The 27,519-nt window shown below is 42.2% G+C and overlaps 1 protein-coding gene across 3 annotated transcripts; it reads left to right on the forward strand.

Annotated features, from left to right (window-relative positions):
* Positions 1–2,297: 2,297 nt before the first annotated feature.
* Positions 2,298–25,654, forward strand: BAG3 (BAG cochaperone 3). Of its 3 annotated transcripts, none has more exons than XM_082225295.1 (4): positions 2,298–2,837; positions 20,674–21,021; positions 22,663–23,028; positions 24,406–25,654. In XM_082225295.1, exons 1-4 carry the CDS (start codon positions 2,652–2,654, stop codon positions 25,180–25,182), a joined length of 1,677 nt encoding a protein of 558 aa, XP_082081421.1. In that variant the 5' UTR covers positions 2,298–2,651; the 3' UTR covers positions 25,183–25,654. The 3 variants fall into 3 exon arrangements, with proteins under 3 accessions (XP_082081421.1, XP_082081420.1, XP_082081422.1); XM_082225294.1 differs by having other exon boundaries at positions 2,300–2,837; positions 22,660–23,028; XM_082225296.1 differs by having other exon boundaries at positions 2,301–2,837; positions 22,660–23,032; positions 24,422–25,654.
* The last annotated feature ends 1,865 nt before the right edge of the window (positions 25,655–27,519 follow it).

The following is a 27,519-nucleotide window of genomic DNA, read 5'->3' on the forward strand; positions in this document are numbered from 1 at the left end:
CCAGGGTATGATCACCTAAAATGTCACTCCTTCACTTCCCCATTTCCCCACAATACCTAATCAAGAAGTTTCAGTGCCCCGAGGCACCTGCCAGAAAAAGCAACTAATACTGGTAAATAAAAACCTCCCACTACCCAAACAAACAAACCCTGACTGGCAGAATGAAGATACATTTTGAAAAGCCTTTTAACAGACATTCAGGAAAAAATCCTCCTGGCCAACAGTACTGGAACACTTATAATCAGTGACGCTGCTTCTTTTTAAGAAAAAGTGTGTCAGTACAGTACTCACCATGAAGTTGTTACAGTGCCACACTTTTAGCACTGGGCGGGGGGGAAGCTGCTGGTACTGCGTACACGAGTACCCCCAGAAAAAAGCACTGCTTATAACACCCCAATCAGACTGGAGTAGTAGTCTTTGTATTTAATTTTTAAGCCCAATTTCTCATTCCCAGCATCACATGATAAGGACAGGTAGGTATTAAGCCCTCCTCAATTAGCAGAAGCCTTACTTTCTCTTCTTTTCTCTTCACCTTTCTCCTGGTTTCAAGCCTGTCCAGGTCCCTTTTTTCTCTTCTTTTTTTCTTGGCTGTGACATCTCAAAATCTTAGATTCCCCCTTCCTTGCGACCCAGTGCCACCAACTACTGCTCCTTTGCAGAAAAAGTACTCTCGGGTCATTCTCTGGCCACGCCTAAGCCTTCCAATTGTTAATTCTTGCCCTAAACAGTTTCCGAAGCTCTACAAAATCACTACCTCAGCCTTCTTCCTCTGACAACCTCCACTTTACTTTCTAAAGCAAGTGGCCCTATTTTCCTCCTTTCCTTACAGACCAACAATCCCTTTTTCTCCTAGCTTTGGCCAGCATCTTGCCCAGCTCCCTGCTTCATTTTTCCTAACCCATTTTACAACTACTTGGCTTCACTATGTATTAAAACGTTATGCTTGTTTTAGAAAAAGTACCGGTAGCTTGAATGATTAGTGATCATGCCTTAATTGCACCCATATTAGATTACTGTAGCAGGTTTCTCATGGGGTTGCTGTAAAGCACTGTAAAGTATGCCAAACATATAACCTCTATTCCTCCAGCAGCACTGCTTGCCAGTTTGTTTCTGAGTCCAGTGCTGGTCTTAACTAGGCTGAATGAGGCTCTTGAGTTCTTGGGCTGAAAAACATTCCCCGCCTCTGCTATACAGCTAGTCAACATTTATTTGTTCTCTTGAGTTTGCAGCTGACCATGCCAAGTTGTGAAGCTCATCATTATTTTTCACTTTCAGATGTGATCTTTCTCCACATCCCAAATTCCTTTGTTGTACAGCCAGACTGCAGGGTTTTTACATCTCTTCAATGTATTTGGCCAGGTAAACAATCTGAGGTATTTATTGTACTTTCTGAAGTTCATTGTCACTATGTGTGATTATGTAAAATGTTATGGAAACTAATTGTTCTATTTATCCCTGGTCTAGAATGTAGGGCCAAGGTTGCCTGGAAACGAACATCCTGTGGTTCTAATGGGAAACCACTACCATTAGTTAATTGGATTTATGATGTCAGCATTCTCATATTGCTAGCTAGTCTTGGGGTGTGGGAGGGAAAGTGGCTTGTTTGTTCTAGAGATGGAATCAAGCGTGCTTTCTCACTAAAGCAGACAGGAAAGGCATGGTCTTCACTAAAGAGCTGCAGCTGTTTTCCTGAGTCAGAGCCATCATGGCTCCTTGCCCAAAATCTGGGCCAGGCAGTATGGAGTGTGCTGCGTGACATGGATTTATGAACTTTTCGCAATGCAGGAACATAAACATTGCCTTGCTGGGTAAGACCCGTGCTCAGCGACCTACCTCCCAGGCTGCCCCGAGGATGATCGAGAGACAACGGCTGTAAATAAATGTGCGCCTTGAAAGCGCCACAGAGTAAGAACTGAAAGGTCTGGCGCTTGAAGCGAATACCTTAAGAAAATGTGTTTGGCATTGCAGCATAAAATTGGGAGCGCACTTGTTGCGCGTTAGGATCTTTTGGCCACCCTGCCATACCTTTCAGGATGTGTTCATAAAGCACAGCAAGGGGGCAGCCTTTCCGTGCCTGTTCAGGAACAAACGCGTGGTTAGTTACTCCGGATCATTGAAGCAACTGGGGAGTTCAACCCTACGAGGGGCGCGCGCAATGCGTTGGACGACCTGCTTCCAACCTCGGAAGGAGCCCAATTAAATGAATCAGCATGCTCAAGCGAGCGTCGCCCGAAACCGCCGCCCTGCAGGCGGAGCGAAGCCGGCCGCTCGCCTTGGCGAGGAATAGCGCAATGACAGCAGCAGCAGCAGCAGCGAGGGAGAGCGACTCCAGGAGGAGCTCTTGGCCCGGCTACCCGAAGGCGCGAGAGGCGCCCAGAAGTTTCCAGCGGGGCAGCTGCCCTGCGCCTCTCCTCCTCCTCCTCCTCCTGTTTGGCTCGGAGCGGCTATTTCCAGACACTTCCACCCCCTTCGGTGTCCCCTCCCTCCTCGCCATCGAGCGATAAAGGTGCCCAGCCGGCCGGGGCCGCCTCGCTTGACTCTCCAGCGCGTGGCCCAGCGGGCGCCTGCGCTGCTCCTCGCTCGCTCGCTCTCCGGCGCTTCCCGTCTCTTTCGCGCTCGCTCTCCGTCCGGCGCGCAGCAGCAGCAGCAGCATGAGCGCGGCCGCTCAGCCCCCCGCCATGGTCCACCTGGAGGCCGGCGCGGGCGAGCGGGAGCCCCTGCCTCCGGGCTGGGAGGTGAAGGTGGACCCGCAGACCGGCTGGCCTTTCTTCGTGGATCACAACAGCCGCACCACCACTTGGAACGACCCGAGACTCAGGGGGGACCCGCTGCCCAAGGTGCCGCCCGCTTCTCTTTCTCTTCTCTTTGCGCACGGGAACTTGGGAAGAGTTTGGCGAGGGGGGGGACGGGGGAGAGGCGCACCTCCCCCATTCAGGGCAGGGGGCTCCCTCTCGACTTTATCGGAGTTAAACCTGAGGGGCGAAGGGCGCGCGCGTGGAGAAGGGGGTTGCGCGCGAGACCTTTGGCGCCTCGAGTTTTTTTCTTGGAGAGGGTGGGGGGACCCTCCTTGGGACTTGGCAGAAGCGTCCTGGTTGGCGTCTAGGTGGCTTCTGTGTAGTGGGGGTGGGAGTGGGACGCCTCTCTCAGGCACCGGGAGAGGGGGCGCTTCTTGTTCTCAGACTGGGGCGTTTATTGCGGGGGGGGGGACTCCTTCCTCTCCACGGACCGTGGCGCAGGGCGGCCTGCGTTGGGTGCGTGACTGTGTGTCTCGTTCTGCTGTGGTGACTCAGGAAGAATCTTGTTCGGGGCCCTCGGCTCTTTCTTGGCGGTGGAATTGGTGGGGCGGGAGGGGGGGGGGGAGAGCGGCCGGGGAGCCGCAGGCAAGTGAAGGGCGCCGGGGAGCCTTGCTCAGCTGCAACTCCGGATGGTACCGCTTGAAGGACAGCGGCGGCGCGCTTCCCCGAGGCTCCGTGAGCAATGCAATGCGGGTGGGGGCAGTGCCAGGAAAAGCCTGTCCTCTCTCTCTCTCTCCCCCCCCCCCAGTAGATGGCAATGCAGTGAGGCCAGGAGTTGGCTTTTGTCTCTGACGCACTGCAGTCCTTTTTTTGTGCGTTAAATCATTTGATACCTCGCTCCTCGCAGTGTTTATTTAAAGTTGGCTAACTCGGCCTGTTAAAACTTTTGATATTCTTCGCCGGGGTGTGAGCCTCAATTACTGAATAGCAGTTCTTTTAAAATCCCTTGTATAGGGCATTTCCATTTTTTTCCCCTCTCCCCCTTTTCTTTTCCTTTATTATTATTATTTATTTTAAAAAGGCTTGATCATGGAAAGATTCCCAAATCTGGCAGTATCAGTAGACAGAGACATGTCCTGACAGCCGCAGAAGGATGCACTTTAGAAAAACCAAAACTTTCCCCTCTAGGTTCTGTCATATTCATCCTGAGATGTGTAAGATTATGTAAAAAAACAATGTTTTTGTTCCATTGTCATTAATCTGTTGGTTATGCAATGACCAAATGACTTGTCTGAACTAGAAAGTTAATACCATAGTGGAAACAATTGCTGGGTTTTCCTCCTATTCACTTGCAGGGTTTTTTCCATAAGCTTGTTTTAGAGAGTAAAACAGTGATTGGCATACATTGGTATGTGTCATATCTCTTGGAGAAGTCATATTCACAATAGTCAGAAGTACAACTTGCTTAGTTTTGGGGATCTTGTTGTGCGTGGCAGAGCAAAGCTCCAAAGTGCCAGTCAAATAGATTTGAGTGATCTCTACTGAACAATGTACTTGGCTTTTGTCCTGAAAACTTCATTGCTTCAGCTGTCAGAGAGAGTTCTTGATGTTCTGGAAGCAGCTTCCAGCTTTACTATTAAAAAGTTGTGCAGTGCCAGTGATGTGAGGGCTTAAAACTAACAGCCACACTAAAGTGAAAACTAACACTCAAACCATTTTACAATTACTGTAGTTTCTTTTAAATTAATTGGGATTTTTTAAGCAAACATTTATAACAGCCTTTTTGATTAAAAATATTATATCCTTGAAGGCTAAACCAGAGTAAAATAGCTCTCTTTGAAGAACAATTCAAATAACAAATTATATAATTAGTTCATTTAAAAATTTGAAAAAGGTCCCCATAGCTGAATAACGTTGCCTAACTAAAAGTCACAAGAAACAGGTCTTCACAGCTTTTCAAAAAGAGTGGAGTGTGCTGGACTTCCAAATGTCAACATGTATGAAGTTCCAGAGACATGGAACCAGGCGCATGTGAGGAGGGGGCACTTGCCCTGGGCCTTGGAGGGCTAAGCCAGCGCAGGGCTCCTGCTAGGAACCTGCCAGACTTATGCTGTTGTGTTAGAAATGCCCTGGGCCTCCTAGCCAACTGGGGACTCCTGCCCCGGGCCTCAGACGAGCTCTGCACATGGGACCACCACAAAAAGTCCTATTGTACATGACAACCTCACCAATTTAGGTGGCAGGCAAGGAAGGAGGGACAATATGTGTGCATCTCATCCCTCAAATAGCTTGGACCCAAACTGTCTAGGATATTAATGATTAAAACCAGCACCTTAAACCGGGCCCGAAAGCTCACTGTCAAGCACCCGTCAGGATTTTAGCAGCAGCAATCTTTAAAAGCAGCTCCATGTAGAGCGAATTCAAAGTACTCAATCGTGGACCAGGGCATGGATTCTTGTGGTCAGGTCGAACCTCTCCAGATTGGGCTACAGCTGATAGCACTTTGTAACTTATATTCAGCTTCAAGTAAGTTTTCAATGTATTCATTTATTACATTTGTATACCATCCATATAACTAATTTCTTTGCGTGGTTTACAAATATGTTTAAATATACAAGTTAGGGAGGAGAGTTAGAATTCCTCATGGCACAGAGGAATGGTTTTAGTAGACACACTCCTTATAAATGAATACTGAATATATATGTGGTACAATTTCCTTAACCCTACATGGTTATTTTTTTAAAGGAAACTAGTCCTAACTCCAAAAATCTGCCTTGTCACTTTTTAAGATGATCTCGTACTAGTATTTGAAGTTTATATTTTGCATTCATAGGTGCACAATTCCAGTTCTTGTTGAAAGGACCTCCTCTCCCAAATAGCAGCTTGCTCTGTGCTTGTATCCTGGCCTAATTGTTGATTATATCCTGTTTCGATGGAAAGATATAAAAAAATTGCCTATATAATTTTTCCTAGTAATTGGCTATATCGTACACACCAAATTCCAGCTTTCTAAATGGCCTGAAATGATCTTGATTATGCTATGGTACAGTTTTCCTTTCTTCTAGGAAGAGACGAGTACTATGTATGCGTCAAATTTCAGCCTTCTAGTGGTCTGAAAGCAGTGATGAGAAGCAGATATATTTCCACTACTGTATTTTTCTTCAAAAATTTCTCCATTTCTACAAATGCATTGTAAATAGAAGGGTAAATAAAAATGAGAAGTACACATAATCTGTACAAGATAAATCAATCCTGATTTATTATGGACATAAAAAATTATATTCTTCATTCCCCCCCCCCAAAGAAAAAATATTATAATTGACTGGAAGTATCTTATACATAAGGGCATACAAGTTGAGAAGAGTGATGTACAACTGTTCTCTCCCCCCACCCCCAGCCAAGGCAGCAGAATGTCTTGGACTACATTTGGATCCAATTTCAGGGCACTGCCTCATTAGAAAATACCCTACAATTTTGATTCACCATGCATGAATCAGTCGGTGAGGCACAGCCTGTTGAAACAAACTGATTTAACATGGAGACAGACTGCATATGTTTGAACTAAATACAGTATACGTAATGATGGAATTTGAAGTTCCTCAATACAAGCCAATATTTTAGCACGTAGAAGAAAAGTAATCTATGGATTTTCTCATTCAGACATATCGCATGACGCTAAATACAGGTTAGTTTGAAGCTGGAAACAAAAAAAAAGCCATGTCCACCTAGGAATTTTGTACCCAAAAGATTTGGTACTTTGCACCTTTTGGGTAATTGGTACCTTCCAAAAGAAAGTGGTTTAGGTCTTTGTGCAGCCAATAAGATTTCTCTCATCCTGCAGTATGTCATGCAGGAATTGGGTACACTGATTCAGCATAGTCAGGTTCCACCCAAAATCTAAAACCCTGGATGGCCATGCCCTAGGCGCAATTTTGGTGAATGTCTAATGCCTCTTTTTTATTTTGTGAATTTCAGATTGATTACTATCGTAATCATTCACTGTTAATGGGTTGCAGCTGAGAACTCAAAATACATTGCTTGAAAAGGAAACAAAATATTCCTCTTTCCATGATGGGGATTAAACATACTTATGTCAAATTAAACTGTGTAACAAGTGGAGACATGGTGTACAGCATTTCTCGCCTACTGAAGTATCATTTAGTGGGGGCCAATGAACTGCTGCTATGTAAAAGCTGGTTGGAAATGTTGCTGCACAGCCGCCGCCCCAGGTGGCGTCTGTAATGTGTAGGAACAGCTAACCACCTGGGTTGACCCTAGCATGTGAAGAATCTCCATGGCAGCACGGCACATTCCTGTCAGCAGTTAGTGCTGGCATGGAGACTCTTCATAATAATGGGGTGATCCACCTCATAAGCTCCTTCCACAGGTTCCAAAAGCTTCGTGCAGCCATCCACTGCCGTAGTAGGATGGCCATTTGAGCAGCCTTTCCATAGCTTTATGAAATGTGTGAATAAATCTTTCGTGTGTTGAGATTCTCAGCCCTCTTTGAGTGTGCTATATGCATTTAATACTACAAATGGAAAGGTCCCCTTGCTTTTGCAGGGGTACACAATTGGAAAACAGGAAGGAGAAACTTAATACCCATAGTATGATTTAAGAAGCCAAGATGCTAGATCGTGGATGATATTCAAAGTGCATAGCCATATCAGTTTAATTAGACTAGCACTTTAATTAGACTGGCAGTGTACTAGGCCAACTTGGATATTTTCGCACTGAAAAAATAAAGGCTTGTGAACAGAAATAGTTGGTGGTTTTTAAAGTGGTTTTGCTATTTCTCTAAAAACAGTGTTTCAGTCATAGACCAAAATGTTAGGAAACGTCGAGTTTTTTTATTTTAAAAATGCTTCAGTAGTTATAAGATGCTTTTTACTCTCTTGCAATAATGGGAAATGTTGCTGTACGTGAGCTATAAATAAAAGTAGCATTTGCAGTGTTAGGAATACTACTACTGTACTAATGCAGTAGCAGTATGAAATCTTATTATATCCCACTGATTTTAATGGAATTTGCTTATATAGCATATGATTGGTTTCATGTTAGATAAACAGGTGGTAGTTAAAAGTATTTTTCTTCTTGCCAGGTTAGAATAAATATTTATACATTTTTTAGAAGTAGCAAAAATGATTGCAGCATTTGAAGCACTGACTGGGAAATAATGTTTCATAGGAGAGGAAAGTTGGTAAATATGCCAGCTAAAATAAAAATAAGGGTTTTCTCCCTAGGCTTGATTATTATTATTTAAATGTGTTGATTTAAAGGTGTGCTGTTAATTTGTCAACAGAGTAGGCATTACTATAAGCCATAGATATGACTATGGCCTAATATAGTTTTTGGAATTTGCCAGTATGTTGCACACATTCAAATTATGTTGTTTGCAACTGGTAACCTTGATTGGCATTGTGATTTCATGCTTTAAAATAGCAGAGCTAGGAGTAATTTCACATGCCAGTAAAGTGGCCTCAGATCTTCCAAACATGGCTGCTGTTAGGGCCAAAGTTAGACAGACAAACTGTATGCACATAATAAGATGGGCAGATGGATGCTACTTCATTCTAGATTGCTTCATGACTAATTTTGAAATATATAACCTCCTCACTTGCCATCTTGAGTGTTTAAGTCTGAAACAAGATAGGAAGGAGATTTTGTTGAGCCATTTTTCTTTTGGGTCAAATTTACTGACCCAGTAGAGCCGACCAAGTAAAATAATAATTTTTTACTGAGGGATCTGACCAAAGGCCCATCTCGTCCAGCTTCCAGTTCACATAGTGGCCAACCAGATGCCTATGGGAAGCATTTTAAAATTTTATTTCTAGGCCACAAACATGGTCTTCTTAAACTGACAAGTGTGTGTGTTTGCGTGTATGCACGCACATACACATGTATGCATATTTGAATGAGCAAGGAAGTGGCTCCCAGCTTGTCTTGGTGAACATTCCTAGGAAACAAATGGCACATCTTCCAAATCATTATTTGACTGTTTGCTCCCTTGAGGTCGTGCCTTTTGGGCCTTAAAGTATGCTACACTTGTCCCCATTTCTGTTTATATACCAGCTTCATGCTTGGGACAAATATGGGTGTTACCTATACTGTACCTGTCAATGTTACTTTTAGTCTGTCTGTAGGCTGAAGAGGGTTGGTACAACCAACTGATAAACAAGATTGTTTTCTTGGTATATAATACTGTCTAATTATATAAATACTATAAGAAGAGCCTCCTGATTTTAGCAAATGATTTTCTAGCACATTTCCTTTCACTTATGAAATAGTGCTCCTGCCCAGCTTCTAAGCTACCTTTCCTTCTTCTACCCTTCTTCCGTAATAATTCTGTCTCCAGCTTAAGCCAGCGGTGAAGGACCCTGATCCCCCTTCCATTTAGCAACTCTTGTGGGCCTATGATTTACACTTGGAAGTCTACATAGGTTTGCCTACATTTCTGTTTGTTTATTTTGCATTGTGGCATTGCAGTATCCTTATTCTGGCCCACTGAGCATTAAAATAATGTACAGGTTCACTGCTCTGCCTCTGAGGCACATTCGTGCTGTAGCAAATAACTTGCTGGAAACTCTGTCTTCCTCTTCTCCAAGGAGAAGCTCTTTGTACTGCTTGCTTTTAGTCTGGTGAGATGAAGCGATGATGCAAGTTCAATTTATGCAGCATTTATTTCATCACCTTCTGATGGAGCCTGAGCCTAGCATCCATTTATAGGCATGTAGGGTGAATGGTTTTGTATGCTCAAAGGAAGCTAGGGCATTGTTGCCAACGAAGGCCCTTCTTGATACACAGGCAAATAGTTTATTTTCTATTATTAAAAACCAAGAAAGAAAACTGTATCACTAGATTTGTGCAGTTTCTGAATTGCCTCAGGTACTTTCTTTCCTTGCCAGCATGTTGTACCAGACACTGCTTCAGGAAACAGCTACAAAGCCCACTTAATTAGCATTAAGTATAAATCATGATATAAAATTGATTAAGATATCAAAAGTAGACAGGTGCATAAATACACTGCATGATGAACCAACAGAGATAATAAATATGAACTAAATTGAAAAATGAGTCAGCTTGGCTTTTTGGAAGTATTCTTGGCAAACACTAATGAACCCTGGATCTTGTATATGCCAGCACTAAAATGTGAGGATTGAGACAATAGAAATCAAGCACATATCTGCTTGCAAAATAGGTGGTTATATTGTACTTGGACTCAGGAGACCAGAAGTGTCTTGATCATATTAGGTAAATGAAATGGAAATAATAGTCTGTTAGGTGTTTAAAGTTCTATCAGTGTAAAGTGCTTCTATATAACTATGATAAATGAGAACATAGTAACCTGGCAAGGACGAAAGAGACCAAAAGCAAACCTCACCACCACCAAACCCAAGTTTAATTGAGGTGATTAGCTACTGTCTTTGTGAGAGGATGGTAGAGGGAAGCAGGTGGTGATTCCATCTTTATTCCTGCTTCTGGATCACCTGATAGTTCAGTGCACTTACCCTCTTCCACCTGTTCTTTTGCTCTGACCCATTTGTTTATATAGACAAAATACTAGCCAGAAAAATGCACACGTTAAGCACATGAGGCAATGGGGTGGAATCAAAATGGGTCCGGAGGCTGGTAGAGTGTTGGGAAGAGAGGGATCAGAAATATTACAACTTTAGAGGTATGTTTGTGCTAGCTGTATGTTTTCAGGTCAAATTTCTACCTGAATTACTTGTACTGAATAGCATGCACTCATTCTGTTCTCGACAGTGCTGCACTTTCATTATAAAGTTTTACCATAATTCTACTCATGCTGGCAATTGCCCCACCACCTGCCATACACTGTTAATTGACTTGGGCCACAATCCGTTGCACAGTCACCTAGGAATAAGCTCCATTAGACAAAGGGGAACTTGCATCTTTTTAAATGTGCACAGGATTGTGCTGTGTTAAATGCAGCTCATCGTTCTAGTGTAAACGGAAAATGCACTAAGAGAGCACCAGCAAACTAAAACAGAAGACCTGCAAAAGGGACAGGCTACTGTAGGTACACCCTCAAATTAAGATTGTGTTACACATTTTTGAGTAAACATAGCTCTTCTTCCTCTTGCACATGCTGTCAAATGAAAAATCATGACAATCTCATACCATTGCATCTGTTGCAGCTTTCCTACACTAGAGCCAGTGTGGTGTAGTGGTTAAGAGCGGTGGACTCGTAATCTGGTGAACCGGGTTCGCGTCTCTGCTCCTCCACATGCAGCTGCTGGGTGACCTTGGGCCAGTCACACTTCTTTGAAGTCTCTCAGCCCCACTCACCTCACAGAGTGTTTGTTGAGGGAGGAAGGGGAAGGAGAATGTTAGCCGCTTTGAGACTCCTTCGAGTAGTGATAAAGCAGGATATCAAATCCAAACTCCTCCTCCTCTTCTTCTTTTTCTTCTTCTTCTTCTTTCCTGTAAATTTCAAGATGCAGCTAGATCATAGGAGCATTAGCCTACATAAGGAATGCATGAAAACTGAGCAAGATTTGTTTCACTAGTGGAACTAACTTCCACTTTGCTGTGGAGAAATGCTTGCCAAATCCTCTTGAGGAAATAAAGGCATTCTCTAACCTGAACAAACTGCAGGTGTGTAAAGATTGTAGTCTTTACCTATTACGTTGTTGTTGTTGTGGTTGTTGTTGTTGTTGAAGGGTCTGGCTTAGGTCACATTCACACTATATTTTTAAAGCACACTGCTTCCTCTTAAGGATCTTGCGAACTGTAGTCCCAGCAACCTTAATGGACTATAGTTTCCCAATGTTCCATGTGCTTTCAGCGTATGGTGTGGAAGTGAGTATGGCTGAGATGCTTTCTGACTGTGCCTTCTTCCTGGGAAGTCGTATGAAGGATGTAGCAACAGAGCATTTTTCTTTCCCAGTTGCAAAATTTTGTGCTGACTGCTCCTCCTTCATTTATCCTTTTGGTAACCTCTCAATAGTAGCCATATCCTTTAGACAAAACAGTTCTTGTAATTCCCCTCAAGTAAATCTTCTAGCACGATTTGGCTGTCTCTTCCCTGGTTTATTATTAATATTTCCAGCAGGCCTCTCTGCTGAGTGGGAGCAAGCTCCTTCCACAAGTGGCCTGCTGGTAACAATGACCTCTGACCCCTCCTTCTCCCTATGTGTAATAGCAAGGAAGGGCAGTGGGTAAGAGTCACACACACAAGAGAAGGCGGTGTAGAGACCTCCTTGAAATGCACTCTTCTGTCTCCTTCTTGCTTTTGTATACGGCCCCTCTCCCTGTCAGCTTGGAAAAGCAAAAGTGGTATGTGTGTGTTTGCGGGTAGCTATCAAAAGGGCATGAGAGAAAGCGAGAGGTATATCTTCCATGTGTTCTGTTCTGTTTTTCTACCATTTTTCTTTTCCCACCTTTTTTCAGTTCAGGAAAAACAAATGGGAGACAGACAGAAGAGTGCAAGGCTAATAAAGCCCACAGTGGTTTTGAAAGTCGAGAGGAAGAAAAATATACAAGGAACATAATTATCTTCGCACACCCCTTCGCCTCTGTCCCGCACCTCCGAACAAGGAGAAGGGGCTGGGTTGGGCTGCAGGCCTACCATTTCCCAAACCTTACTGTGTAGCCTATGCACACTTTCAGAACACTTATGGAGGGAGAAGCAGGCTGTACACATTGACCCCACCTTCAGTGTCCCTGACCTGTTGGCTCCATCCCTGGCCTTCATTCTTCTTCTTCATTCTTGAAGCAGGAAGGTTGGAAGGGGAAGCCTTCACTGGTTCAGCCAAACATGCTTAGAATTATGCATGGGAATGGAAACCTTCTGTGGCCAAGGCTTCCATTCTCATTGTGTATTCTAAGTGAATGAAACTGAGTTCTGCTCAAAAATGTGAAGGTTGGGGATGAAGCGGGCGGGTGCAATGGAGGCAGGGCAAGCATGCACAGCCCTGTTCCTCCATGGGTTGGAGGCAAAGCCTTGAACTGGGTTTGTATCTTCTTTTATGTTGCTGTAGCTGTTGTCTTTCTGGTCAAAGCATGCCCGGTCATGTAATGCCCTACAGAGTGATTTGTGTAAAGCCGTTGATTGGATATCATATAATGCTTCTTGATGTCTTGTAAGTGTAGCTGGTACTTAACCTCAGTACTTAGGGAATTGTTTAAGGTGTGTCTGCATTCCTCACTCATGTGCCTAGTAATTTAAGAATCTTGCTCCAGTCACTGCACTGGTGAAGCAAAGCAGAGATAAGATGCTTGGGCCATTTGTATTCATTCTAGATCACTTGGTTTTAGCAGATCTAGTTTTAGACCCTTTTGATATTTTTGCATTTGATTTATTTAAGATAATTTTATCTTTGTTGTTGTTGTTTAGTCGTTTAGTCGTGTCCGACTCTTCGTGACCCCATGGACCAGAGCACGCCAGGCACTTCTGTCCTCCACTGCCTCCCGCAGTTTGATCAAACTCATGCTAGTAGATTCAAGAACACCATCCAACCATCTCATTCTCTGTCGTCACCTTCTCCTTGTGCCCTCCATCTTTCCCAACATCAGGGTCTTTTCCAGGGAGTCCTCTCTTCTCATGAGGTGGCCAAAGTATTGGAGCCTCAGCTTCACGATCTGTCCTTCCAGTGAGCACTCAGGGCTGATTTCCTTCAGAATGGAGAGGTTTGATCTTCTTGCAGTCCATGGGACTCTCAAGAGTCTCCTCCAGCACCATAATTCAAAAGCATCAATTCTTCGGCGATCAGCCTTCTTTATGGTCCAGCTCTCACTTCCATACATCACTACTGGGAAAACCATGGCTTTTACTATACGGACCTTTGTTGGCAAGGTGATGTCTCTGCTTTTTAAGATGTTGTCTAGGTTTGCCATCGCCTTTCTCCCAAGGAGCAGGCGTCTTTTAATTTCGTGACTGCTGTCACCATCTGCACTGATCATGGAGCCCAAGAAAGTAAAATCTCTCACTGCCTCCATTTCTTCCCCATCTATTTGCCAGGAGGTGATGGGCCCAGTGGCCATGATCTTCGTTTTTTTGATGTTGAGCTTCAGACCATATTTTGCGCTCTCCTCTTTCACCCTCATTAAAAGGTTCTTTAATTCCTCTTCACTTTCTGCCATCAAGGTTGTGTCATCTGCATATCTGAGGTTGTTGATATTTCTTCCGGCAATCTTAATTCCGGCTTGGGATTCATCCAGCCCAGCCTTTCGCATGATGAATTCTGCATATAAGTTAAATAAGCAGGGAGACAATATACAGCCTTGCCGTACTCCTTTCCCAATTTTCCCAATTTTATCTTACTCTTAGGTAAAAAAAATCCCAGGGAGATTTGCATAATAATTAGAATACAAGTAAAGCAGATGCAGTAATTATAAATATACAGTACATAAATGGTATCAAGAACTGAAAACCCAGAAGAAAACAATCACTGGAGGCTACAGTTGTGCCTGAAAGTCCAGGGAAAATAAAAAGATCGTTGCCTGGCACTGAAAGAACACAAAAATCCAGTTTTTGTGATAAGCCCAAGGTATGATAACTTAAAATGTCCCTTCTTCCTTCTCTTCCCCACAATAACGTTTCAGTAGACTGAGACTTGCGCCAGAAAATCCCAAAATATATTTTAATTCCTCCTCCCTCAACATGGACAGCAGAATGAAGGTGCATTTTTAGAAATGATTAAAGATTTCAAACAAATTCTTTTTGGCTAGCACAATTTTAAAACTTTTTAACACTCAATCACTTGTCTTTCTTTACTCTAATTGACTTTTAACACTCAATCACTTGTCTTTCTTTATTCTAATTGATTTCTAAGGCCAGATTTGGCCTAAAGGCTGCTACAAGCAGCTCAGAATTAGGAAGTTTCTCTCCAAGTGAAAGAACTCTTCTCTCTGAATTGCAGTGTGACTCTCAGACCCCTTCCACTTGCAAGGAACGAGGGTCTCTCATTTGCAGAACAGCTTGCATTCCCTCCACTTTACTAACTGTGCTTCTCTGGAACTAGGCATATTTCACGTTCATGTCAACTTTGTTGTAAATATTAAACTGCTTTGAGGGTTTTCTATAATCAAGCAGTATATGGATTTTATGAAATAAACATTACTTTTCTGCTCTTTTGCTCACTTAGACTAGCAGCATGGGTAAGAAACAAAAACAAAATTCAATTCAATGTAGAAACAATTTGTACTGAAGTTCTCACCCTGGGCTAGCAGGGGGATACTGTAGATAGTTATGCAAATAAGGGATCCAAAGTGACGTTCAGTGATTGGATAGTTTTAGAAAGTTGTTACAGTAACGTTGTACTGGAGCTCTATATAAGCAGGCTGACTGAACCCTTCAGTTCAGTTCTGTTCTGGCCTGTGAATAAACAAGTGCTGTTTGAAGAATCGCTGTGTCGTCTGATATGTTCACCCACAACTTAACACAATAATAATAAAATACAAGACCAATAAGCAAATAAGAATATAGAACATTCTAATTTTCCTAGTTTGTACACCTCTCTTAGATCTTAAGAAAACTTTTCCAAGCCTATTAGACGATCATAGCAAAAGCTATGGAGAAATAACTGCATATTGCTTCTATTTCTCTGTACTACCTTTTGTTTCAGAAATGAACATGTGGACGGTATAGTAAATGCAAACCACAAAAAATGCAGTTATAATTAAATTATATAGTAAGAGTTAAAACAGAAAAGAAAATGAAATGACGGGTTCTAAAGAATATTGGATATTATACATGACAAAGCTTAGCCTATTTGATTCCATTTCAGAAAGGGAAAGGGAACAGGATAAGGACCCAAATCAAAGCATTCCATCAAAATTACTGATATTTTGAGACATGTTGAGAAAGAAATGGTATATAAATAACTATATTAATATATTAATATAGTTAATATATTAACTAGTGTATAAGTTTATGCTGCTCCATATTTAATTGCACAATAAAACTGCAACTCCAGGCAGAAATGTAGTACAACCTTTAACTTCCGTCCTTCTTACATGTCAGTCCAGTTGTGTTACATATTCAGGTTTTTCTAAGATTGACAGTATGCATATGTGGGTCTCCAAAAGCGGTTGGCATTGACTTGTTCCAGTGGTAATGCAGGAGAGAGAATTTTAAAGGATTCACTGGAACTAAAGAAGAACTACTTTGTTTCTGGATTTTTTTAAAAAAAGTTTGATGATTTAGACAATTTATGGTAGTCCCAAAGTAGTGAAAAGTGAGGATATTTTTAAATAAATAATTCATACTGTATTGGTTAAATTAACTAGTCTTAAAATTAAATCTATTGAGGACAATGATGAGTTTGAATCGGGGGCTAATAGTGCAATCCTACACATGTAAACTTAAAAACAAGTCCCATGGAACTGACACCAAAAGGGGGCTGAAAAGGACCTGGGCCGAAAAAGGAAGTTCATGAGGTATAGTGCAAGAAGTTTCATTAGGAACTATGAGCTTCAGAAATAAAGGGCATGGGTATGTACAGAGTGCATTTCTCTTGGCACTGAGGAACCTCTGTATTTAATAACATGCTTATTTTTACATCTTATGATTCCTAGTAGTGGTGAATGACGGTTATTTAATGTGGATTATATATTGATATTTATTTACATTGTTTCAGATACATTCCTATGAATTCAGGTTGGGGTTGATGACAACTTTATAAGCTCATCAAGGGATCATGGACCTCATAAGTTTGAGAAACCCTGCGATACAGGATTGCAACCTGAATTATTCAGGTTTGCTGAAGGAGATAGGGGAAAGTCATTGTTTCTCAACCTCATTCTCCGCATATATAGGGAAGAGTGTGGAACACCTACATTGTAAGATTAAATACAGTGGTACCTAGGGTTAAGAACTTAATTCCTTCTGGAGGTCTGTTCTTAACCTGAAGCACCACTTTAGCTAATGGGGCCTCCTGCTGCTGCTGCACTGCCACCGCATGATTTCTGTTCTCATCCTGAAGCAAAGTTCTTAACCCGAGGTACTATTTCTGGGTTAGAGGAGTCTGTAACCTGAAGCATCTGTAACCCAAGGTACCACTGTATCGTAAAATATTTCAGTATTATAAATACTTTGGTAACACAATTTTTCTTTTTTTTATTGCAAAACAATTAGCCCTTGAAGGTCAAATAGGTGAATAGCTCTTGCCTGATAACTGATGGCAAATAAGAATTGCTTCCAGATATGATAAACACAGAAAGTCTTATTGGCTGAAAGAGAGCTGACCCTTCCACTTGTCAAACTTTCAATGCACTGATATATAGGTCTGTGTGAGCAGGAAGAGGGATAATTTTTGTGAGTAGTAACTATCCACTCATATGTCTCTTTTCCTAATTTATTCTCATTTTCTGGAATTAATATCTGAAGTTTATCAATCTCGTTTTCTAAAAGCCTTCAGATAGGCTCAGACTCTGTGTGCTTGTGGTAGACTTCTCTCTATACATTCAGGCCTGCTCCAGTTATGCGTAAAGTGAATTTAAAGCACAAATATATAACTGAAGGGCTACGGTACTTGCCATCTGGTTGCTTTCCTTCCAGTATATTTCTGGTATAAGAACCTGGGGTGGGTAGTGGGAAGACCCTGTGAGACACGTGTCGTTTGTCCCTTATTTAATGATATCTACCCTGTGAGCAACAGCAGTACTTGTTATCTGATCTCACACTTGGAGATTCATCTAGAATGTGAGCCCAAAATAGAAAGACCACTGCAGGAAGAACTTCATTAGAGGTCCGGGGGGATTTCTTGTACAAAGTTCCATTTCCATCCTGTGTAGTGTCTTAGTATCGCATTACAAGCATACTCCAAGCTTTTATCTTCCATTCTCTCTGAATGGTTTTTCGTTTGATCTTCCTACATGTACTTCCTTTCGCCTTTCCCCCACACTTTCACTCTCACATTATTGCGGCTGATAAACCCTTGCTTGATATTCAGTATATCCATCTGTATCCACCATCAATAACATTCTTTAAATAACAATGAAAAGAACAATACCGGCAACGTCTCTGCATTGTTCCCTGTTAACTTACGTATTTTGAATATTTCTGTGCTGCTACCAATTTTGTTGTGGAGAAGGAATGGTGTTGTCAGCCATTATTTGTAAATACAGTGGTGCCCCGCAAGACGAAATTAATTCGTTCCGCAATTTTTGCCGTCTAGCGAATTTTTCGTCTTGCGAAGCACGGTTTAAACGGTTTAACAAAGTCGCAAGACGTTTTCGTCTTGCGAAGCAAGCCCATAGGGGAATTCGTCTTGCGAGGCAAATCGCGAACAAAAAAACCTTTCGTCTAGCGAGTTTTTTGTCTTGCGAGGCATTCGTCTTGCGGGGCACCACTGTACACGATGAGGACACTTACCAGGGATGACACAGAAACCTTTACAGGGTTTAAATGAAACTGCGTTTTTCAGATGTCCAGAACATTAAGCATATGATGCAAGCTTGCCCCTCAGTTTACAAGAATTAAAAACTGACCCTTAAGTACAAATGATTGTTACAACTCTGGCTTCAATGTATTGAAACAAATATTTGAAAATTAATACATACACATACATGTGTGTGCGCACACTCCAAGCATTTGCAAATCCTAAGCATTTTCACTTTAAGAAAACCTGGAAAGCAGCTGTAATAGCATCCACAGGGGTCATCTGATCAGGGCCTGCTTTCCAGCCTCCTTCTGACTTAGCTTCACACTGTTTAGTATTTCTAGAACCCTTGTTTCTGGCTTCTGTCTCAGCGCACAGTTTCTGGGAATCCTAGAAAGATGTTGGAAGTGACCCTGAGGGTTCTCTAGTCCAACCCCCTGCAATGCAAGAATCTCAACTAAAGTATCCTCACAAGGTTTGGTTTCCAGACCCTTTTATCATCTTGCACAGCTTGCCAGTATCCTCCTAAAATTGGGGTGCCCAGAACTGGACACAGTACGCCAGGTGTGGTCTGATTCACTCCTAAGCAGTAGTGGCTAGAGGGGTGGAATTGCTCACCTGGCTTCCCAGTGTGGAGGTCACTGCCAATAACTGAGAGGTGGTGGGCAGGTTAGCATGGTGTGGGCACAGTTGCAGTAGCATCAGAATTTCTGCTGTGCCCACACTGCGCTGAAGTCCCTGATGCCTCCCCCTCCCCCTCAGTGACATGTGCATTAGGAAGCCACTGTGAATTATGCTGCCCTGCTCTGCTCCGCTGGCTGAGTTTTTGCCAACAGAACATTTGTGAACAGTCCATGAAATCACAGCACATCAGCCAATGTGGACAATTGCCTTCTTGTCTAGGGCCAATTGCTTTGAAACCAAGGCTTATGTTCCCTTCTACAAAACCCTTTGTGAAATGCCTGAAGAGTGTTTATGTAACTGAATCTCGCATTCATGAAAATCACTATAGAAGTTGGCCTAATAAATGGTAACCCAACCTCTTCTGTTCTGTACATGCTGCTACCCATGCTGTGTGGATCATGGGATTGGACTTAGAGACTCCAGCCCTGACAGAGCAGGAAACCTGTTCCAAGGGATCTACAGTTTTGGCTGGCCTTAGTTGCCAAGCCTAAAATGATGGTTGCCAAGACCTTGGCCCTCTCCTTATCCCTGACCTTGCACTGTACCTCTGCATGAAATCTGGGGCAATCTCCTGCCCCCCTCTCTCCAAGTTCAGAGCTGGAAAAGAGGAGGCAGAGATTACCCCCTTCCAAAGCCCAGAGTAAATGCAGAGATGATTCCCGCAGCCTTCATCAGCTCTGAACTTGGAGCTGAGCGGTGTACCATTTTGCTGCTGCAGCAGTCTCTAGGCTTCCTTTCCAGAGCCAGAGGGAAAGACTGAGACATGTTTTGGTGCTGGGTGTGACAGGTCTTCCTAGTAGTTGCGCTGTGCTTCTGAGCCTCCCTAGCTTGAAACTGGAAAGGAATGTTTGGCTTTTCTTGTCTCACTTGCCCAAGAGAATCTGAACCCTCACCCTGCAGAGTGGCGTTGTTGACCCCTTCATATTATGCCAGCATGCTCTGGTCTCTTGTGTTTAATCAGCAGTAGGTGCAAGAACTGCTGTTTCAGAATAGGGAAGAGTTTCTAATGCTGTGCACATCCTGTGTACAAAAGAGATGGTGGGAATATGGCAGAGAGATCAGGGAGAACCCTGGCATTTATTCCAGGAATGTTTATGCTAAATCAAATTATTGGTCCATCTAACTCAGTACTGTCTGTGACCTGACTGGTAGCAGCTTTCCCTTGTTTCTTGTAAGAGTATTTCCCAGAGATGCCAAGTATTGAATCTGGAACCTGTTGCATGCAAAGCACATGCCTTGTCACTGAACTGCAGCCTGGACCCACAGGTTCTAATACTGCTGCTGCCTTTCACCAGCTGGCAAAAAGGTACATGGGGTGAATCTGTCAAGGTCTCCACCGCATGTCTCATGCAGCATGTTGTGGTAGTTTCCCAGCACAACACTTTCCATGCTCTGTATCAGCCACTGGAAGGTACAAGATTAGGCTGTGAATCTGATATCTTTTAAAATATCTCTCCCACCTTCCCCACCCCCCAAAAACCTGCATTAAGATATTTCAGTAGTTAATGTAATGTCTTAATAAACTAAAGGCAACTTAATAAACAAGGCAATAGAATAAAAACATAGTTAACAAACAAACAAACAAAAACTTTACAACATGCTGTTGATAGTACCTGTATTAATTGCAATGTATGTTTGAAAATACCTACCCTGAACTATCAGGATAGCTTTTCGAGAGACTGAACTATATTTTGTCTTAGTACCAACTTGATTCCCTGGAGTTCTTATAATTGTATTAGCAGTTATAGATGCCTTTTCAAGTTAGAATGCAACTATGCAAAGGATTTCCCATGGGCATACAAGAAACGTTCTGGTGTGTAGATCAACACTGCTTATTAACAGCTTGTTCTGAACTGTATAAATCCCAGCTCCTAAATCTGTACCGTGTGATCTGTTTGTTTGCCTAGGAAAACCAATCATCAGCAAATGGTCCATCTCAAAATAGTCCAAACCAGTCCCAAGTCAGAGATGGAAACATGGGATACCCAAAGCTTCGTGCTGGTTACATCCCCATTCCAGTCATACATGAAGGTGCAGAGAACAGACAGCAGCACTATCCTGGCTATCCGCCTAGCATGCGAGCCAAGGCAGAAACCATTCCTCCCACAGCGCGGGCCCCGTCACCTCTAAGAAGAAACTTCGTCCGTTCACAGTCCCCAGCCAGGGGATTTGCAGAAGCTGCCCAAACAGATAAACCTTGTGGACAGACAACAACAGCTGCACCAGTCCAAGTACCCCTCTCACATAGATCCGAGGTAAGTTGACAGAATTGCTGTGGTATGTTTTGCATTAGAATATTTGCACGGTTTAGGATTTCAATTATAGTGTGGAGTTGAGTTATAGCTGACACTTAATTGGCTTTTCTTCCTTTACTCCCAAATATTACTAATTTTGTATGTGTACTTCACATATATGCTGTGGTAGTCAACAGATCTTGTCCCCCCCCCCCCCCCGGCATCATGTATATAAAAGAAATTTCACACATATAAACATTCAAGGTATCATTATTTTCTTGCATACTGATCAGTTTAGAAAGAGATGCATTTCATTGCAATACCTATTCATTTGATTACTTGTTTCCAGAGAGAACTAGATACTATTGAAAAGGAAGATTATTTGCAAGCTGAATTTCACATATAATTAAATTGCTTGGTATGTAAGCTCTGAACCACTTTGAGCTCCATAAAGTGAAGCTATAGGCATGCTTGCATTCACTAAGTTGGACCAAGCAGTGCAAATCTGTGAGAGTAAAGGTGAGACTGTATCTGTTGCGTTAAGTTTAAAGCTTCTCCTGCAGGAAAGGAAAACATAAACCTGAAATAAGACTATAAGGGATTGTCAGTTGTGAATGTTTACACATGATTTCTATTTAAAACTATAAAGAAATAACAAATTGGGGTTTGTCTGCACAGCCGGCCATCACTACAAAGTTTAATCTCCTTTTCGTTACGTTTGACTAAATTTAAAGCCAAAAAGTGGTGTTTTGTTGTCGATATTCTACTGGTAAAATGCAGGAGGGAGTCATAATGCAACACACTGTTCGAAAGGTATAGACAATGCTATGCCAACACTGCATCTGACTCTGGCTGCAGCACAAGCCAGCGATACATTGAAGGCACCTTCACCCAGCCAGCAAAATACAGCACAGGCAAAGGACCCCTTTTATAATTTTATGCTGCCCTCAGTTTTTTGCACAAGTAAGAGTGGTCAAAGCCACTCAAAATACTTCAGGTTTAAATCCTTCTGATATTTTATTGTATCTAATATGATGTTTTGTTTTGTTTTGCGTTTAGTTGACCACAATAACATAACCATAAATTAGAGGTGCTGGTTTAGGCTTGTGCAGTATATCCAGAGCCGTGTAGCTTTGTATATGTGACCACTCTTGATAGGCCCCCTCAGCCACTGTGTTTGGCACATGCTTCAAAGCAACAGAATTTCACTCTTCATTTCCTTAAAGCAGTGGAGTCTGCTGAGTCGGATTGCTGCTTGTTAAATCAATCTCACATTTGTTTTGCTAACTGTGACTCATGAGTTTTACAGCTCCAAGATAATCAATTTTCTTAAATTGATTTCCATTTATAATTAACAGAACAATTTAAAGGAAGGAATTAATTTAGTTTTCACATTTCTCCAGCATCCAGACTGGGGCAAGGGAAAAAATCCAGAGGGAGCTTTCTTCAGATTAAAATATGCTGCCAAGCACACTTCAACCTGTTGTTCCAGGCGTTATGGAGTGCCTAGTCTAGTGTATAAAACTGCCTAGTCTCTATGCCATATAACTACTACCACTGCAATATCATAGATCCAGTAACCTCTTTTTTTGGAAAACAAACTTATGGCTAATATGGTAGTATAATATGAATAACAATTTTGGTTTGTTTTTTCTCCAGCAGTCACCATCACCTGCACCTTCTGAGTCACCAACCCTTTCCCCTCAGTCACCAGGCAGGCCCAGTTCAGGAAGCCACCAGCTCCCTCGTGGATATATTCCTATCCCTGTTATTCATGAGGGGAATTTTCCAAGGCAACCATTACAAGTCCACCATCAAACACAGAAGACACATTATCCAGCTCAGCAAAGTGATTACCAACCTCACCAACCGGTTTATGGCAAAATTCAGGTTGATGATCTGGATCAGAGGCCACAGCGGGCTCAGTCACCAATCAGGGTGTCACAGAGAGGTTCAGCCAGTCGTGAAAGTTCACCAGGCAGAATCCAGTCTCCGACTTCCATAAGAATACAGTCAGTTAGACCTCAGGTAGGTGTGGTGAGCTTATACTCGTCCCTCTTTGATTTCCATTACTATTTATTCTGCTGATTATATTTGGATTGCATTACTCATGCTAGAAATTTGGAAGGTAATCTAAAAGCCAATATCCATTCATTGACACAACTAATCAGCTAATGTATTCGTAGCAGATGAAAAATTATAGCTCCCTTTTTTTAAAAAAATGAAACTATCTGGGCTCTGCTATAACCATAATCTTAACTTTTGTCTGTTTAACATAGTTTCCTTATCCAGATCCTGTTAGTTGTGAGAGAAGGGGTCCATAAATTATAGTATACACCGTATTGTGCAACCATTTCCCCTCAGTTGAAGGAACCTCCTAGAGTCTTACTGCTAACGACATTTTACTGAGTGTTCATTGGTTTTATCTACAATTCAGTTAACTAGCCTTTGAACTTTTTACCCTGTAGGGCATGCATAGGCAAACCTAGCCCTCCATATGTTTTGGGACTACAACTCCCATCATCCCTAGCTAACAGGACCAGTGGTCAGGGATGTTGGGAGTTGTAGTCCCAAAACATTTGGAGGGCCAAGTTTGTGTATGCCTGCTGTAGGGCAGTGCTGAGGAGCCTCTGGGTCATGGGCCTGTTTGGCGCAAACCATCCCCACCACCAGACACTATTTGACATCAGGCACTGGACAGGTTACGCTGTAGTTCCAAACCCTTAAGCGTGCTCCTGATCCTTCTTTTTCCAACCATTGGTAGAACTTGGCACTTTTTGAATCTGATATCTTTTTGTGTCATTGTGTGGCAAAAGAAGCAGTCTCCAATTTCAAAAAGACCTAATTATAAAGTGAAGGGTTAGATTAAGGCTGGAAAGGAAGAACTGGGAGCACGTATAGAATGCACTGCCACTTCTTAATTTGCGGTTACAGCCACAGCTTGAATTCAAGTGGGGGGTTTCAAAATACTGCTTTGAATAAGGCATATTTTGTTCCTCACTATTAGATTCTCCCATACATACATACATACATACATACATTTGTCCATCACACCTTAAAAAACAAAACAAAAATCCACAATTTTCTCCCCTGTTCCTGTCTATTCATGTTCTGTTACTTTTTTTCATAACTTTTGTATCCATAGAAGTCTCTTCTCGGGCTCTGGTCTATTTTGGGGGAATTTGTTAGTATTTTAAAAACTGGTGCAAGTTAAGTGCAGACTCATATATATATATATATATAGAGAGAGAGAGAGAGAGAGAGAGATACAACCTATGACTGAACATTTAAATGTCATGCATCTGGAAATGCTGAACTCAGTGCTGTCATTGTATTTGAAGCTGAAATCCCATTACTTGTTTTCTTGGTTCCTGTTTACCACCAAATGTTGTTCTCATTCTTCAGGCCTCGCAGCCCCAAGTGGCAACACAAGTGCCAACACAAGCATCGCCACCAACTCTACCACCTGATACCAAATTTGAAAAGAAGACTGGCTCCTCTGGAACGGAAATCCCTGCTGCATTCATCCCCATTCAAGTTAGTCATACAGATACAGATGCTAAGCTAACTTCACAAAAACCTCCTCCCGCAGCAGAAAATGTGGATAAAAAAGTTCCTTGCCCCCCTAAAGCTGCACCTGTCGAAGAAAAACCTATCCCACAAGAGCCTGAACCACAGAAGACTGCAGAAGAGCTTCAGAAGCATCCCGGAGTCTTGAAAGTTGAAGCCATTCTGCACAGAGTGCAGGCCCTGGAGCAGGCTGTCGATTCCTTTCAAGGCAAGCAGAATGACAAAAAATACCTAATGATAGAAGAAGATTTGACCAAATTGCTGCTAGCTTTGGACTCTGTGGACCCTGAAGGCCGTGCGGACGTCCGGCAGGTCAGGAGAGACGGTGTAAGAAAAGTTCAGAATATATTGGAAAGACTAGAACAGAAAGCAGATGATGTCCCAGAGCCCGTTGAAGGGGACGGGCATCAGCCGCCTTTGCCTGAGAATAATCAACTGTCACAGGGGAAAATGGATGTTGATCCTACGATGGCAAACCTTCCCAAGGAGGCAAGTGATGAGAATGCCAAGGAGCAAATCAAAGTAGAAGTGAATCAACCTGGATCTAAGGAAGAAATAGCCGCCAGTCTTGCCAAAGAAACAAATAGACCTGAAAATGTGACTGAACCATAGCCACAGGGAAAAAATTAAAGTCCTCGGACTGTTTTAAGTTAAAGTGTGTGTTAAGTGAAATTTAACTTGCATGCATTTCAGGAGCTTTGCACCAATTGGTTTTTAATAAACATAGCAGCTTGGGACACTGTAAACACTCAGGTGGGGGCAATGTGGGGGCATAAGGAAGAAGAAAAAACATTTAATCTATTTTCTGTATATTGCTCAGAGGATGCGTCTGAAGAATATCTTGTAAAAGAAATGTTTGCACACCACTCTGTGGTAGGAGAAGTAGGGTCAATATCAGCAAGTGAAACTTTTTTAAAAGCACTCGGCGGCGGTGGGAGGAGGAAATGTTTTCAATATTAGGCACTTTAAGTAATGATGCCTGGGTAGCATGGTAATAAATTGTAGGGATATTTATATGTGTTAAGAACTTCAGTGCTATATTTTAAATGGAAAAAAAGAAATAAATAATAACGTAGAAACTTGATGAACCTGTGTGCTTTATAAATGGGAAATGCTGACAGTATTTACAAACCATTTTGTTACGTATTTCTAAAAATAGATTTCACCCAATACCTTATCCCGGCTTTGGAAATGCCAACTTACACATGCTTTTGAATTAGTCTGTGAGTTGTCAAGTTTACATGCATTCCATCCAGACCTAGCTGAATTGCCTGAAGGGCCCCCACCTAAGTATTCAGAGTTGAACAGTCAGATGACGACTCACACAAAAAATGCAGAGAGAACACGAGGTAAGCAACCAGTGCTGCTGTTCACTTCAGGGTAGAATTGTCAACAATCATCTCAGCTGCACCGTATCTAACTTAGAAACTACAAAGCTGGTGCAAGCGAGGAGAAAAGTGCTTTAAGTGCAAAATGACTTGAAACTGTCACAATCCAACTGCAATGTTATTTAAAATTTTGGTTGCAAAATGGGAAAACCATGAGATAAAAGGTACTGACTGGTTCCGCAAGCATCCATTTGTAAGGCTTTGCTTACACAAGCAGTTATCATCACATGACAGTTCTTTACATTCTTTCCACACTCTAATTTCTTTATATGACCCAGAGTTGAAGAGGGAAGGGAGAGGTCTTTTGAATAATCATAGTAACTGGTGGGAACTGGTGTGCACATGTGTACATTTAAGTCCCTTTTACCTACTAGCTAACACTTTCCTGATCACATCCCCCATGACCTATTTTTTAATGACTTTTTTGCCCGGCTTAGTTTCAAAGTAAGCTCGGGCTGGTGGAAAATAAGAATGGAGGTGCTTTGCATGGAAATATCAGCACTGCAGCAACAGTTGAGCATTTCTCTTGTAAGGGTACTCCCATCACGCGTAAAAGCTACTTCAGCATACATTGGCATTTGTCAAGGAAATGACGAGTAGTCAAAGGTATGTAGCTCTGTATTTGGAGCATATGTATGAAAACCTGGAGCAAAATTAGGTGGTGTAATATTCTATATCTTGGTCACCTATAGAGGGGCTGCCACCACCTTTCATAACCTGTGATGGAGACAAGTTTATGATGTAATTTCCAACCTGTAGGCTTGGTGGTGGCTGAAAAAGATGGCATGGGCCACTGGATGAGGTTTGCAGGGTTCCTTGAATTGCAGCGCAACAGCAACCTGTTACAAATATAGTCACCGTTTATGGCTGGTGCACTTGTCCATCCATAGACCTGTCATTTTAGTTTCACTTTGAGAATCAACAAGGTTATAGTCGGAACTCTACCCTTTTATTGGCAATATGGCCATCACTCCAATATAAATGTCCCTACATAGTTTTTGTATGAGCTCACCAGCCGCATACTCCTGCAGATTCAATTTTGGCTGCAGACACACAGCTGACATCAGGCAACAAGAATACTTATTAAATTAGGGGAGTCAGCCACTGTGACTTCCCATATGCAAGATATAAACAGGAACTCTCTTGCTTTCTCCCTTACGCACGCATGCATACAGACACACTTTTATAATGTCACGCTGGAAGAATTTATCCTGAGTTAGCCAAGATGGCAATCTGAGACCCTTTGCTGCAGTCAATACAACTTTGTGTGTGTCTTCAAGCAATCATTCCTTTTCTTTTTTTCTTTTAAAGAAAGACTTTTATATGAAAGAACGACTCCATTCTTGAAATCAATAAGGTTATTGTTAAAAATTTAGTCTGCTGTGATGCAATTGATTGCTTGTAGGTGTTTCTATACTGTCCTTCAAGCATATTCCCATGGCAGTTAAATGAACCAATGAGAACAAAATATTTAGAATTTAAATATAAACAAAATGTAATAATCTAAAAGGCCTGCAAGATCACAAAAGCAAAACAAAGTGTTGAACTCAATACATTTTTA

This window comes from Podarcis vaucheri, assembly GCF_965113315.1.
Source record: "Podarcis vaucheri genome assembly, chromosome: 5".
Taxonomy (NCBI): Eukaryota; Metazoa; Chordata; class Lepidosauria; order Squamata; family Lacertidae; genus Podarcis; species Podarcis vaucheri.

What these genes read in the sequence shown, in the direction of transcription:
- BAG3 (XM_082225294.1), top strand. Translation starts at nt 2,652, where the DNA reads ATGAGCGCGGCCGCTCAGCCCCCCGCCATGGTCCACCTGGAGGCCGGC. An exon ending in GGGGGGACCCGCTGCCCAAG is followed by an intron (nt 2,838 to 20,673) that starts GTGCCGCCCGCT and finishes TTGTTTGCCTAG; the next exon opens with GAAAACCAATCATCAGCAAA. An exon ending in TACAGTCAGTTAGACCTCAG is followed by an intron (nt 23,029 to 24,405) that starts GTAGGTGTGGTG and finishes CTCATTCTTCAG; the next exon opens with GCCTCGCAGCCCCAAGTGGC.